The sequence below is a fragment of the Sus scrofa genome, chromosome 3 (genome assembly GCF_054392235.1).
Source record: "Sus scrofa isolate SSC_HxYL_T2T_F1_AM1 chromosome 3, Sscrofa_HxYL_maternal_Yorkshire_Landrace_v2.0, whole genome shotgun sequence".
NCBI classification, from domain to species: Eukaryota; Metazoa; Chordata; class Mammalia; order Artiodactyla; family Suidae; genus Sus; species Sus scrofa.
This window is the reverse complement of record NC_139385.1, coordinates 46,305,529-46,320,336: the sequence shown is the minus strand read 5'-3', so window position 1 is coordinate 46,320,336 and position 14,808 is coordinate 46,305,529. Positions and strand designations below refer to the sequence as shown.

Here is a 14,808-nt window from a genome sequence, read left to right as displayed (position 1 = left end):
GTGTCTCTGGGGAGGTGCCCGCTGGTGTGTGTGGTGTGAGGCAGTGAGCTCCCCCAGGACCACACTGGTGACACAGCCCTTGGGGGCGGAGGTCCTCACCCTGCCTGTGTCCCCTTCTGGGATGAGGGGACGGCAGGTGTGCTCCTCCTGGGGCCTGTGCGGTCACTGCCGTGTGTCTTGGGAGGAGTCGGCACAGAGGTATGTTGGTGCCGGGCGGGGCGTGGCGGCTGAGTCCTGCTCCCCGGTGCTTCTCCCTGCCGCTTCTCCTCGCCCTGTGGCACAGTGTGGGGGGGCTGACATCACCTGCCTCCGAGACGAGGCTCGAGGTCCCGTGGGGAGGAGCAGGCTCAGGCCAGGTGGTCACCACGGGGGAGCCGCGTGAGCGCTGCACGGTCCAGCGGATGGGTGCCTGGTGCTGGGGTGCCTAGTGCTGAGGTGCCATGCGAGGGGCGTTTGAATTTGTTCTGAACACAACCTTGGAGGAGGTCTCTGAACACAGACTGGCTGGGGCTTCGGGCAGAGAGCCTGGTGGAGGGCAGGAGTGCCTGTCGGGAGGCTGGCCTGGGCCTCCTGTGCCGCAGAGCTGGGGCGCGCATCGGGGCAGGACAGCTGGGAGGGGTCTGAGGCGTGGTGGCAGGGCCGCCCCAAGGCGGGTGCTCGGGTGTGCTGTCACGAACGGTGTGTGCTCGGGTGTGCTGGGAACCCACCTAGAGCTCCATCTGCTGCCTTCGGGGTCTATGAGGTGTGTCCGCCAGGCCGCACAGGAGCCCTGGGCAGTGTGGAGGGGTCGCTCTGCCCGCTTGGCTCGACCAGTGTTGGGTCCTGTAGGGCTGGGCTGTGGGTGAGGCAGTAGAGGGGGGATGCGGTGGTGGACCTGCCCCGAAGCTGGGTGAGGAGAAAGTGTCGACAGATGAGCAGGCAGGTGGGTGGCTGCGGGTGCAGGTGTAGGCCGCTCGCTGAGCTGGCACATGTCTAACCACCAAGCCTTGGGTGCCAGGGTGATTCCTGCTCTTGTCCGGTCAGGGCCAGTTCAACTTTGTCCACGTGATCATCACGCCCCTGGACTACGAGTGCAACCTGGTGTCGCTGCAGTGCAGGAAAGGTGAGGCTCGGGCCAGGGTGTGGGGGGCACCCGTGGCTGAGCCCCACACTAACGCCCTGTCTCTCCAGACATGGAGGGCCTCGTGGACACCAGTGTGGCCAAGATTGTGTCTGACCGAAACCTGCCCTTCGTGGCCCGCCAGATGGCCCTGCATGCGAACGTGAGCAGAGGGGGGCCCCTGGGAGGTGGTGGGGTGGGTCCACAGGTGCCACCCACACAGGGCTCAGGGCTGTGCTCACCCCCCGCAGATGGCCTCGCAGGTGCACCATAGCCGATCCAACCCCACGGACATCTACCCCTCCAAGTGGATCGCCAGGCTCCGCCACATCAAGCGGCTGCGCCAACGGGTAGGGAGGCCGGGCCAGAGGGGTGGGGTCTGGGCGGTGGGCAGCACATGCCGCGCCCCCTCTGGGCCTGCTGCCACGGCTCCCTCTCCGGCAGATCCGAGAGGAGGCCCACTACTCGAACGCCAGCCTGCCCCAGATGCAGACGCACCCTCCCGGCCACGCCAAGGCCCCGGCGCAGGCCCCAGCGGAGCCCACGCCCACCTACGAGACGGGCCAGCGCAAGCGTCTCATCTCCTCCGTGGACGACTTCACCGAGTTTGTGTGAGGCTGCGCGCGGGCCGCTGCCTGGTCCCCTTGGAGCCTGTCGGAGACGCTGAGCACACGCCCCGGCAGCAGCCCTCCCTGCCCGCAAGGAGCTGGGGTGGTTTTCATTTGCGTGAATAAAGGGCTGGTGGGGCCCCAGCCGGCACACACGACAGAGACGCGGAGGCCGTCAGTCAGCTCGTTTATTTGACTCCGTCTGTTGGCGGGGGGGTCAAGGCTGTAGCTTGGGCCATGCCCCTGGCGCAGGGCAGGGGCCTGTCCGGCTGCTCCTGGGGCCTCCACTCAGGAAAGCCGCCCAGGGAACTGTCCTACTCGCCTCTCCTGCTGGGAGCCAGCCCCAGGGAGCGGCCTTTCCCTCTCCCCACCCTGGGGTCCTGTGCCAGGCACGGGTGCTGCCCTAGCCCAGACCCGACACCAGCAGACCTGGGCAGGGCAGGAGGCTAAGGCCACAGCGGTGACAAGAAAGGCCTGGGGGAGGCTGTGCCCCTCCCGCAGCCCTTGGCCCAGCACCTGCCCCAGGCCCGACTTGGATCCAAGAAGCAACTGTTGCTTCCCCAGCCCTAGGGGCATATATCTGGGGAGGGAGGCCAGCTCTGCAGCCCCAGCTTCTCCTCCAGGCAGGCGACCATGGGCACAGGCTGCTTCAGCCCTCAGGCCCCTTGGCCCTACTGAGAAATAAAGCGACTTACAAAAATATATACATTTTAACCCCACATAAATTACTGACGATAGACGCACAGCGGCGCACAGCGGCAGCTGGAGGTGAGTGCACGCAGCGGGGGACAGAAGAGGTAATAACTTAGGGGGAGGATGACGGGGGGTACGGGTTCCCTCCCCGCAGCCAGGGTCCTTAGCAAGGGGGAGATGTCTGCCCAGGAGGTGGGGCCGGGCACAGCCCGCTGTACCTGAGGACTCGGGAAATAAATTAGCGTCTCGGAGGCTGGGCACTCAGTCCAGTACTGCTGTGCCCTCCCACAGGGGACTGGGGAGGGGACCCTGGGTCTTCACTGGCCACGCGGCCATTAAAGTGCTGAAGCCCACAGAGGTGCAGACGGGGCTGCCTGCTCTGGTGGGACCTGCGTGCAGCCGTTCTGCCTGGCCCCAGGCCTCCAGGGTGGCAGAAGGTAGTAATACTGAGCGGTGTCGGCTCTGGCTCCGAGGGGCCAGAGTGGAAGCCACAGACCCAGCCCAGGGAAGAGGCATGAGCCCAGGCCCCCCTGGGGCTAAGTGCTGCTGGGGTGGATTTTGTTTTTGGCCAGTAGGGATGCCCTGCTGGCGCCCGTAGCCAGGCCCGTGCCTCTGCTGGCCCGGGCGAGGCGGCTGGGCAAGACTGGCAGTGGGCCTGGGGAAGGCCCGGGGGCTGGTGAAGCTGGGGGCTCACGGCTCCTGCGGCCACGCAGGCTCTGCAGCCGCCGCTCCAGCTGGTAGACGTCCTCCGTGGCCTGGTTGAGTCGGTCAAACTGGGCAAGAAGGGCCTCAAACACGGCTTGGAGGCGGGAGGGCTCGGGCTCGGGCTCCGGCTCCCCTCGGGCCCCCGGCCGGCCCAGGCCCCCACTCAGCCCATCCAGCTGGCTGGAGGAGGTGGAGGGGCGAGAGGCATCAGACCCTCCACTGGGCGGTGGCACGTCCGGAGAAGACTTGGAGCCCCGGGACGAGCGGGAGGGCAGTGGCTCCACCCCTTCAAAGCGGACTTTGTGGCGGAACTGGGGGCGGCACAGGGGCTCGGTCAGTCCGGCTGCACCCTGGGCTCCACTGGGCCCAGGGTGCGTCCCTCTCCCCCCCACTGGGCCGTACCCACCTCCTTGACCTTGCTGAAGCCCATCCAGAGGCGCAGCCTGCGTAAGAACAGTTCCACCATCTCATAATCCTGGGGCTCCCACGCTGGGCGGTAGAGCTCCCCGCGCAAAGCGTGGTACCGCCACCGCAGGAGGATGGCACCCAGCCTCAGGGCGCCCCACAGCCGCAGGGCCCAGAGCCCTGTGCACAGCAAGGGGGACAGACGCCAGGACTCGTCCGGACACAGGGCAGGACCCCCGGCCCCAGGGCACAGCACCAAAAGGGCCCGGGCGGCACTCCGAAGCGAGTCCACACAGGAGGAGACCAGCTGGGGGAAAGACGGCACGAGTGACAGGCAGCCCGGGGCTAAAGGCCCCTCTGATGGCCTCCCCCTGCCAGGACCTACCAGAAAAGCCAGTTGCACGTAGGCCACAGCGAGCACCACCAGACCTATGGCTGCACCCACGAGCTCTGGCAGGGCCCGGCACAGCGTCTTGCCGAAAATGGACCACTGGCGCACAAAGCGCAGCTGCTGGGCTGCCTGTGGGCAAAGGGCATCAGTGGCCCAACCTTACCCAGAAGCACCCTCCCGGGTCCACCGGCCCAGCTCTCACCTTGACCAAGAGCAGGAAAAGCAGTGAGGCAGCCAGGCCGTGGGCCACCGCACTCAGCTGGGCCACCTGCTCAAAACTGGTGAAGTGGTGCGGGCGGCGGCGCAGGAAGCGGGTCCATTGGTTGTCAGCGGCGCCCAGCTGCGCCAGGCGCACCAGCGCAGCGGCCGCTGTCAGTGCCACCAGCAGCCACCGCGCCCAGGTCCCAGGCCTCCTGGCACGCACACGCCCCTCTCTACGCCAGGAGCGCACCTCAGCCACAGCAAAGTACATCGCGAACAGCAGCAGGCCCACCTGCAGAGGACCGGGGCGCAGCCACAGTGGGGCGGGGTCAGGGCCGGACAAGGGTGGGCAGGGCCGCGCGGGGCAGAACAGACTGGAGTCGGGGGTACAGCAAGGGGGTGTCAGAGCCGGCTGAGGCCACCAGGGGGCACAGACGGGGCTGGGGTGGGCGGAGCAGCGCAAGGGTGGAGTCAGGGCCTGTGGGCGGTGGTGCCCGAGCTGGATCGGGAGGGGCCGCGCTGCGGTGGGCGGAGCCACGCAGGGCAGGGTCAGGCTGGGCGGGGCAGCGGAGCACTGTCAGGGCCCGGCCTGGGCCACGAGGGCAGTGTGGGGGGTGAAGTAAGGGCCTGTGCAGTGTGGGCAGGGCAGCCTGAGGGCGCAGAGCCCGGTTGGACGGGGTCATGTGGAGGCGGGTCGGGCTGGGGTGGGCGGTGGCCGCAGAGGGCAGGGTCAGGCTGGCTGTGTGGGGAAGCGTGGGGGTGGAGTCAGGGCCTGTGGGGGCGGTGTCAGAGCCGAGGTGGGCGGGGCCACGAGAGGGAGGGACTGGTTTGGGGCGGGCGGGGCAGGGAGAAGGTGGAGTCAGGGCCTGGGGGGCGGTGTCAGAGCCGAGGTGGGCGGGGCCAAGCCGGGTGGGGCGGGGCCACGAGAGGGAGGGACTGGCCTGGGGTGGGCGGGGCAGGGAAAGGGTGGAGTCAGGGTCTGTGGGGGGTGGTGTCAGCACAGGGCGGGGTCCGGCTGGGCGGGGCAGTGGGCGGTATCAGAGCCAGGCCTTGGCCACGAGGGAGCGGGGTTGGGTGGAACCGTGAGGGGTGGCAGGACCTACCGAGGTGAGCAGTGGCATTGAGAGGCCAGCGCTGAGGCGGCGCAGCGCAAACGGGCGGACACTGACGGCCGTCACGGCTTGTCCGGCTGCAGGGAACTCGAGGCGTAGCGTGACAGCAGCGTGCAGCCCCACGGCTGGGCTGTACCGCGTGAGCTCCACGAACACCGCACGGCTCCTGCGCAGAGGGCACGGTGGGGCCGGAGTCCAAGCGGGTGGGAAGGGGTCAAGGCCGAGAGGGGAGGACCTGCGCCGCGGAGAAGCTGGGGGCCTTGGCAGAGGCAGGGGCTTGGGCAGCGGGTGGAGGAGGAGGGTGAGGTGCACTGGGGGGGTTCGTTGGGAACAGCAAGGCTGGGGCGTGGGCGTGCAGAGCACCCACCTGTTGTCGATCCAGTTGTGCAGCTGCAGGAAGCCCAGCTGCGCGCGGCTCTCCTCCAGGCTGGGGCCCAGCTCCTGCACGTAGCCCCCGCTGTCATACACGGCGCAGGACCCCCAGTACCAGACGCTGCCGGGAGGGGGCAGTGTCAGAGCGCTGCCCCGCAGGAACCCGGGAACAGGCGGGGCTCCGCGAGGAGCGCTCTCCCAACGCCCCAGGCACCCTGGCCCGCCCTCCCCGCTCACCCCAGCAGGTCCGGGGCAGAGTAGGCCCACGTCTTGGAGCCGTTGTGGGTAACGCTCCCCCAGCCAACGCCATAGTCGCTGGTGCTGAAGCCACCGGAGGCTGCCGAGCACGTGAGGGCCCCTGGGCCGGGAAGGTCCGAGCAGAGCGCTGAAAGCAGAAGGCCAGAGAATGAGCAGGACCAAACCAGGAGCACTGGCTGTTTACCTGCCCCCAGGGCTCAGCCCTGAGTGATGGCAGCGACCCTCCCAGCAGCCCAGAAGGTAGATGACACTGTCCCGGAGGCAGGGAGGTCACCCAAAGGCTTCTCTTTGGGAAAAAGCAGGGATAAGTGGCAGAGTGCCCCTCGCCCACTCACCTTCCTGCAGCCGCACCTGCCGCAGTCGTGGGGGCCCCAGCTCCGGTCGGGACTGGTTCCCGTGGATGTAGGGGAGCAGCACGTGGGACATCCAGGGCCAGAACTCATCAGACCTGCCCGTGCCAGACAGAGTCACATGCTCCATGCCTCAGCTCCCCGAACCCACTGGGGTCAGAGAACCAGCCAACAGGGGGCTGCCAGTGTTGCCCCAGGGGAGGCACGACCTGGCGCCTCAGCCTCGGCTTCCTGACACTTGTGGGGAGCTAATGCTGGGCGGGGGCTGCACGGGGCACACACGGTTTGGAGCAGTGTCTGTGGTCTACACCCACTGCCAGCAGCACCCGCCCCAGTTCTGAACACCAGAGATGCATCGAGACACTTCCAACATCCCCTGGGGTCTGGGTTGGACCAAGGGCGGGATCCGCACCACCCTGGCCCAGAAGGCAGACTGCCTGCGCATTGGGGCATCCATACCGGGTAATGGCCAGGAAGGCCTGGCTGTCCAGCTCCTGCTTGATGGCGTTCTGCAAGCGGTAGGCATGGTTGTGGCACGCGGTGTCCCCATAGTTGGCCAGCAGCGTCACCAGCAGGAAGAACATGTACACCAGAAGGCCCTGCGGGGTGGGGATGGGCCTGGGGTCAGCCAAATGCAGCCCGGGCTCCTGGAACAGCAGGGCTTCCAGACGCTGGACAGCAAAGTGCTCACAGCCAGGGGGTCTGGTGCTAAGAGCCAGGCCTGGGGGCAGACATGTCTGCGAAGCCATGGAGCCACACCAGGGCCGCGTGAGACCAGGCAGGAGCGGGCACTGGACTTGGACGGAAGGGGCCCATCAAGGATCAGGGCAGGAGTTGGAGGGGATGGGAGGGCGTCAGGCAGGGCAGGGGCCGCAGAGCCTGAGACCCCCTGCGGGAGAGCCTTCAGGGCTCAGGAGAAGGGCTCGTGTGTGGTTTCTGAGAAAGGCAGGACTCTGGGAGGACGATGCCCTGGCCAGGAGGCCAGAGAGGGAGGGCCGGGCCCGGCCACGCGGCCTGAGCTCACCCTCAGCATCCCGTGCAGCCTCTTGACCTTGCGGGCCTCCTCCTTTGCCAGGAAGAGCGCGAAGCCATGGGGCGGCCGTACCCGGGGCACGCGCTCGCTCACGGGTGTCACGGCCGGACTCTCCACCAGTGTGTCATCCTCATCAGGGTGCAGCCGCTTGGCCACCAGGGCGAAGTACAGGGCTTCCAGCAGGACCTGCGCCAGGAGGGCGTCAGGGAGGCCGCAGGGGCCGGAGGCCAGCAGCTGGGCTCCCCTGCATCCCACCTACCTTGAGTGGCTCCCAGCAGAGGAACGAGGCCAGGAAGCTGGTGCTGCTTGAGAGGAGCCACATGACGGACACGCTGGGGGGGAAGCTGGCGCCAACCCACCCGGATACCCCCACGGCCACAGCCACCAGGAGCAGGCTGAGCCCGTGGGCCAGGGAAGCACACCAGGCCGGCAGCAGTCGCTTCCGCAGACCCTCCACCAGCCCTAACGAAGCAGACACACACCGTGAGCGGCCAGGCCGGGGAAGGGGCAGGGAGGTTGTCGGGGGACTCGGGCGCACCTGTCCTAGAGAGCTTCGCCGAGCGGGGCTGCTCCCACGTCAGGCCTGGGCTGGGCAGCCCCCCGGTGCCCCGACTCTGCAGCATCAGTGTCTGAGTCCTCTCCCCGGGAGCGCCAGACCTGCAGCGGGGGGAGCGTGGAGGGCAGCGGCCAGCACTCACTGGTCAGCCCGCACACGGCCCACCACATCGGTGCCGGCAGTTCCAGGAGCCTCTCTGGGCTCATGCGTCCCCTGCCCCTGGTCTGTGGGGACAGAGGGCACTCCCCTGGCCCCAGGCGGAGATGGTCCTGGGCTTCAGAACACCGCCAGGCACTGTCCGCCCTGCTTCGCAGTCCAGGAGGTCCCCTCGGCCTCGGGCTGCAGCCCCCCAACTTCCCGCTGCCCCACAGCCACATCCTTGCTTCCTGTGGCCGCAACCTGCTGCTGTCCTGCCACCACTCCCTGGCCTCCAGACCCTACCCCGGCCTGCTCTGTGTACCAGCGAACCACGACTAGGTCTGCCGCCTTGCACGCACGGAGCACCCAGGCCTCGCGCCTTCCCCTCACCTCCCGGCACACACGCTTCCATGAAGGGACTGCGCTGTAACCAGAGACCAACTCGGGGAAGGAAATGTGCTCCTGGCTTTCACAGCCGAGCTGCCGCTCTCAGGACGCCTCCCCGGACGTCCCAACGGAGAAGGAGAGCAGAGATAACGGGGAGAAGACAAGAGGGAGGGAGGCAAGACCGTGGCAGGCGCTTACTGGGGACGAGGTGGAAGAGAACCCCAGATGCCTGATGCACCTGCCACTGCACTGCGGCAAACCTGTTTTGTGCATTTCCTACAGAATAAAAGGCACTGTGGCTTCTAAAGGTCGGAGTGCCAGAGAGGACAGATGTGAATGCATGGGATCCACTGCTGTCTTGAAATGGACTTTGCTGATTATAAAGGCAGCATAAAACTATTTGTAGAGGAGTTCCCGTCGTGGCGCGGCGGAAATGAACCCGACGAGGAACCATGAGGTGGTGGGTTCGATCCCTGGCCTTGCTCAGTGGGTTAAGGATCCGGCGTTGCTGTGAGCTGTGGTGTAGGTCACAGATGCAGCTCGGATCTGGCGTTGCTGTGGCTGTGGTGTAGGACGGTGGCTACAGCTCTGATTCGACCCCTGGCCTGGGAACCTCCACATGCCGCGGGAGCGGCCCTAGAAAAGCGAAACAAAACAAAACCCTGTAGAAAGTAGAGTGACAATAAAGAGTGGATTCTGCAAGGAACAGTGGTATCTGCCGTCACTTCCTGTCTCTCTTGCGTGTGCGTCTGTGTTTTATACGTGCGTGGGGACACAGTGTACCAGATTCACACGGTGGATCTAGCACAAGATACGTAGAATTTTACATTCGCCTCAGAGCCGCAGGAGAGCAAAGGCTGCAGCTGTGCTGGTCATTGATTCCTTCAGGGACAACCAGTGCGATGTCCCCTAACTAGGTGCCGGGCACTGTCCTAGGCGCTGGGAGACGAGACCACCAGCCGCCGCCTGCGCCGAGGGTGCATCTGATGCGGACAAGACGGTGACAGGGACGACGCAGGGGAGGACGCGCAGGGAGGCCCACGTCAGCCCTGGGCCCGCGCACTTTGGTCGGGCGGGAAAGAGGGCTGCTTGGGCAGCTCTGGAGGGAAAGCTCAAGGGAGGCCGCCAGGCAGAGGGAGCAGCAGCGCTACAGCTGAAGACAGAGCGGGAGGAGCCGTAGCGAAGGGAAGGGGCCCGGCAGGCGGCAGGGCCAGCTGGGCATGGATGGGGGCGCATCGGAGGACGGTGCCCAGGCGCAGCTGGCCATCTCCAAGACGGCCCGTGACCCCTCCCTCCAGGCTGCTGTCCCTTCCCACGGAGTAACCAAGAGGATGCAGTGGAAGTGACAGTGTGAGGACCACAGGGCTGGGCTCTAGAGGGCAGTTCCCCTGAGCCACACGCTCTGCGGATGCCAGCGGCCATGCCGCGTGGCTGCTCAGACAGCCTAGGGCTGGGGTCCAGAGAGCAAGGAGCCGAGGCCTCGCCAAAGGCCTGCACCCGTGCGCCTGCCCCTGGAATTGTCTGCAGCAGTAGATAACCGGGGCGTCAGGAGGGCAGGGACAGGCCTGCTTCAGGGAGCAGCCGCTCCCAGGCACAGAGGGAGGGTGAGCTGCAGAGAGGGAGCAGGGCTCTGCTGAGTTGGCTGGAGTGGCCCAGGCAGAGGGGGATATTCGGACGGAAGAGGCAAGGGCACCTGCAGAGGAGGTCAGATTCCAGACCCGGAAATAGCTGACAGAAGCTGGTGACAGCTTGCGTGAGTAAATGCACCCAAAGAGAATGAATCCAAAAAAAAAAAAAAAAAGAAGGGAATCCAGGGAGTTCCCATCATGGCTCAGCACTAACAAACCCGACCAGGATCTATGAGGGTTGGGGTTCAATCCCTGGCCTCATTCAGTGGGTGAAGGATCCGGCGTTGCTGTGAGCTGAGGTGCAGGTCACAGACGGGGCTCGGATCTGGTGTTGCTGTGGCTGTGGTGTAGGCTGGCGGCTACAGCTCCCATTCGACCCCTATCCTGGGAACCTCCATATGCCGTGGGAGCGGCCCTAAAAATACCAAAAAACAAACAAAAAAAAAAACAGATCTAAAATAAATAAAAAAATAAAACAAATGAGCAACTACAAATTTAAAAAAGGAAACTGAAGAGGATTCAAAGAAATGAAGAAATATCCCAGGCTCTTGGATGGAAGTATTATTAAAATGGCCACACTACCCAAAGCAATCTATAGATTTAATGCAGTCCTGATCAAATTACCCATGACATTTTTCACAGAACTAGAAGAAATATAAAATTTATACGGAACCATAAAAGACCCGGAATTGCCAAAGCAATCCCGAGGAACAAGGACAAAGCAGGAGGTATAACCCTCCCAGACTTCAGACTACACAACAGAGCTACAGGAATGAAAACGGTGTGGTACTGGCACAAAAACAGACATGGATAAATGGAAGAGAACAGAGGGCCCAGAAATAAACCCACACACCTACGATCCATTAAACTTTCTCAAAGGAGGCGAGAACAGACAGTGGAAAAAAGACAGTCTCTTCAGCAAGTGGTGCTGGGAAAACCGGACAGCTGCATCTGAACCAATGAAGTTGGAACACACCCTCACACCATGCCCCAAATAAACTCAAAGTGGCTGAAAGACTTCAACACAAGACAAGACGCCACGAAACTCCTAGAAGAGAACACAGGCAGAACATTCTCTGACGCATTTTACCAAGGTCTTCTTAGGTCAATGTCCCAGGGCAAGAGAAATAAAAGCAAAAATAAGCAAATGAGACCTCCTCAAACGCACGTGCTTTTACAGCAAAGGAAACCATTAAGGAGCTCCCATCGTGGCTCAGGGGTGAACGAACCCACCTAGGATCCATGGGGATATGGGTTCCATCCCTGGCCTTGCTCCGTGGGTTAAGGATCCGACGTTGCCGTGAGCTGTGGCGTAGGCCGGAAGCTGTAGCTCTGATTCCATCCTTAGCCTGGGAAGCTCCATATGCCATGGTTGAGACTCTCAAAAAAACAAAAAACAAAAAACAAACAAAAAAAGGGAAGCCATTGAAAAAATGAAAAGAGGAGTTCCCATTATGGCTCAGTGGTAACAAATCCAACTAGTATCCATGAGGATGTGGGTTCAATCCCTGGCCTTGCTCAGTGGGTTAAGGATCTGGAATGGCTGTGAGCTGTGATAGTGGTTGCAGATGTGGCTTGGATCCAGTGTTGCTTTGGCTGGGGTGAAGGCCGGTAGCTATAGCTCCAATTCAATCCCTAGCCTGGGAACTTCCATTTGCCATGAGTGTGGCCCTAAAAAGCAAAAAAAAAAAACACAAAAAAAAACAAAAAAAAACCCAACCAAACAAAACCCTACAAAACAGGAGAAAATAGTTGCAAATGATGCAACTGACAAGGGTTTAATTTCCAAAAGATACAAACAGCTCACACAGCTCATTAACATCAACAAAAACACCCCATCAAAAAATGGGCAGGAGACCCAAACAGACTTTTCTCCAAAGACGACATACAAGGGTCAGTAGGAACATGGAAAGATGCTCGTCACTCCGCATTGTTAGAGAAACAGCAGCCAAAATGACAATGAGGCGCCACCTCACACCCGGCAGAATGGCCATCAAATGTGAGCCTACAAACAGCAAATGCTGGACGGGGTGCGGAGAACAGGGACCCCTCCCGCACCCGTGGTGGGCGTGTAAGTCGGTGCAGCCATTGTAGAGAATAAGGAGATTCCTCAAAAACTAAAAACAGAACGACCATATGATCCAGCACCCCCACACCTGGGCGTGCATCCAGACAAAACTCTAATTTGAAAAGACACACGCAGGAGGTTCAGCCGTGGCTCAGGGGTAACGAACCCAACATCCATGAGGACACAGGTTCAATCCCTGGCCTCGCTCAGTGGGTTAAGGATCTGGTGTTGCCATGAGCTGTGGTGTAGGTTGCAGACACATACTGGATCCTGCATGGCTGTGGTGTCGGCCAGCAGCTACAGCTCTGATTCGACCCCCAGCCTGGGAACTTCCATATGCTATGGGTGCGGCCCTAAAAAGAGGGAAAAAAAAGATAAATGCAAACCTATGTTTAAAACAGCTCTATTCACAACAGCCAATACATGGAAACAACCTAAATGTCCATCAACAGAGGACCGGACTAAAAAGATGTGGTACATGGAGCTCCCGCCGTGGCTCTGCGGAAATGAATCCGACTAGGAACCATAAGGTTGCGGGTTCGATCCCTGGCCTTTCACGTGGGTTAAGGATCCTGCAGTGCCGTGAGCTGTGGCGTAGGTTGCAGATGTGGCTTGGATCTGGCATTGCTGCGGCTGCGGCACAGGCTGGTGGCTACAGCTCCGATTGGACCCCTAGCCTGGGAACCTCCATATGCCTCGGGCACGGTCCTCCAAAAGACAAGGAAAAAAACAAAAGATGTGGTACATAGATACAATGGAATACTACTCAGCCATAAAAAAGGACAAAGTAACAATGCCATTTGCAGCAACACGGATGGATCCAGAGATTATCATACCAGAGTCAGAGAGAAAAAGACAAATACCACATCACTTATATCTGGGATGTACAATACAGCACAAATGGAACCTATAAAACAGAGACTCACAGGCAGAACAGAATTGTGGTTGCCAAGGGGGAGAGGGGTGTGGGAAGGGAAGGGTTGGGAGTTTGGGGTTAATAGATACAGACTAGTATAGGTACAGGATGGATAAACAGCAAGGTACTACTGTCGAGCCCAGGGAATTACACTCCATATCCTCTGATAAGCCACAATGAAAAAGAATATATACACACGTATGTATGTAACAGAATCACTTTGCTGTATAGCAGAAATTAACACAACACTGTAAATCAACTAATTTCAATCAAACTTAAAAAAAAAAAAAGAGGAGTTCCCGTTGTGTCACAGTGGAAACAAATCCGACTGGTATCCATGACAATTCGGGTTCAATCCCTGGCCTCACTCAGTGGGTTCAGGATCCGGCGTTGCCGCGACCTGTGGTGTAGGTCGCAGATACGGCTCGGATCCCGCATTGCTGTGGCTGTGGCTAGCAGCTGTGGCTCCGATTCAACAGGTAGCCTGTGGACTTCCGTATGCCAAGGGGGTGCAGCCCTAAAAAGCTAAAACAAGAGAATGAACCTAAGAGTTTTGCTCTTTCCTGAGACATCTTGGGTTGGGAGATCAGGTCCTCGCTGCTGTCAGGCCTGTGCTGCCCTGAACGCCCATGTGGAGAAGCGGCCCACCCGCAGTCGGCCGTCTGGACCTGGGTGTCAGGAAGGGCTCTGGCTGGAGGTATTGGGGTGGCCACCTTCCAGGTACTATCCCAGCACTTTCTCTTGTCATACTTTTTCTTTTTTGCTTTTTTTTTTTTTGGCCCTTCTCACACGTGGACGTTCCCGGGCCAGGAATCAAACCTGCACCACAGCAGCGACCCAAGCTGCTGCCATGACAAAGCCAGAGCCTCACCCCGCGGCGCCATGGGAGATGTCCTGGTGTACTTTTTAATCGATTGGCAACGCCTTCCTGAAAATGCCATCAGGTCACAATCTGTGTTCATAAGATGACCTGAGAAGCTTTCTCGCTTTCGCTGTGTAGTGGGACAGTTTGTCTATGTCCCTGATTTCTGGCTGCTTGAAAATGAGGAGAGTTTAAAAGGGGCAGAGATGTGGGTATGAACACAGACACAGAGGAGAGGAGAACACGAGGCAACCCTGTAAGAATCTTTGCTACAAACTGGAAACCAGCCAAGAAATGGGCACATTCTCCCGAACTTAAACTCCAAGTACCGCCAAGGGAAAAGGGCAGATCCTGAAAAGCCTGCTGCTCCCTCCTCGGCACAGCCAGAGCCCGGCTGCCTTTCGTTACTCAAGCGTCCACTCCTGCTGCCCCGAGGGGCACACTGGCTGGGCCCCGGGTGGCCTCGCGAGGTCCTTTTGATGGACGAGGGGCTCAGAGACCAGACAACCTCGCGCCAGCCCCCCATGGGCCCGACAGCACCGGGGCAGCCTCCGGAGCGGGGCTCCCCGGCCCGGGCTCCCCACCGACCCCTCCCGCAAGGCCGGGCACTCACAGGTCGGAGAGCAGGTCCGTCTCTCCTCGAGTGTCCTGGGTCGGGGCCAGGCTGCTGGCCCCTTCGGCCAGGATCTGCCGGATCAGGTCTTCGTCTAGACGGGGCAGACGGGTCAGCGTCAGGGCCTGCGCGGGAAGGGCTGGGACGCCTCCCTCCCCGCCTCTCACCTGAAGCCGAGAAGTACTTGGCAGGTGAGGAGGGGCTGACCAGGGAGAGGCTGTCCTCCTCCGGCCCCAGCGCGCAGCCTGTCTGGCCCCGTGCCAGCCGCTGCAGGGTGCTGCCCGCGACGGACGTGTCACTCAGGAGGTCTGGCCAACTGAGCGTGCCTTCACACACCAGGCTGCAAGCGACAGGTCAGCAGGGGAGCCCGGGGACGCCTCTGCACACACCCCACCAAGCCCCGTCCCACGTGG

The 14,808-nt window shown here is 61.6% G+C and overlaps 2 protein-coding genes across 31 annotated transcripts in view; one reads left to right on the top strand and one right to left on the bottom strand.

The window, feature by feature from the left end:
* The window catches only part of TSC2 (TSC complex subunit 2), a 36,619-nt gene extending 34,212 nt beyond the window's left edge, over window positions 1-2,407 (top strand). For all 20 annotated transcript variants that reach the window (XR_014840984.1, XR_014840983.1, XR_014840982.1 and 17 more), the window contains 4 exons: window positions 1,024-1,102; window positions 1,171-1,262; window positions 1,351-1,449; window positions 1,544-2,407. Coding sequence is in view for 16 of the 20 variants with exons in the window: in XM_085017846.1 (XP_084873972.1) it covers window positions 1,024-1,102; window positions 1,171-1,262; window positions 1,351-1,449; window positions 1,544-1,714 (441 nt within the window). In the remaining 4 variants the exon portion in view is untranslated. The remainder of the gene's footprint in view (window positions 1-1,023; window positions 1,103-1,170; window positions 1,263-1,350; window positions 1,450-1,543) is intronic.
* Window positions 1,878-14,808, bottom strand: part of PKD1 (polycystin 1, transient receptor potential channel interacting) — a 49,876-nt gene continuing 36,945 nt past the window's right edge. For 6 of the 11 annotated variants that reach the window (XM_013987810.3, XM_085015622.1, XM_005655159.4 and 3 more), the window contains 14 exon segments: window positions 14,563-14,735; window positions 14,396-14,489; window positions 7,766-7,884; window positions 7,487-7,689; window positions 7,219-7,413; window positions 6,654-6,793; window positions 6,180-6,292; window positions 5,824-5,971; window positions 5,582-5,707; window positions 5,206-5,380; window positions 4,104-4,394; window positions 3,896-4,030; window positions 3,512-3,817; window positions 1,878-3,416 (listed from right to left, as the gene is read on the bottom strand). In XM_013987810.3, coding sequence (XP_013843264.1) covers window positions 2,937-3,416; window positions 3,512-3,817; window positions 3,896-4,030; window positions 4,104-4,394; window positions 5,206-5,380; window positions 5,582-5,707; window positions 5,824-5,971; window positions 6,180-6,292; window positions 6,654-6,793; window positions 7,219-7,413; window positions 7,487-7,689; window positions 7,766-7,884; window positions 14,396-14,489; window positions 14,563-14,735 — 2,698 coding nt within the window. In that variant the 3' untranslated portion in view covers window positions 1,878-2,936. 11 annotated transcript variants of the gene reach the window in all.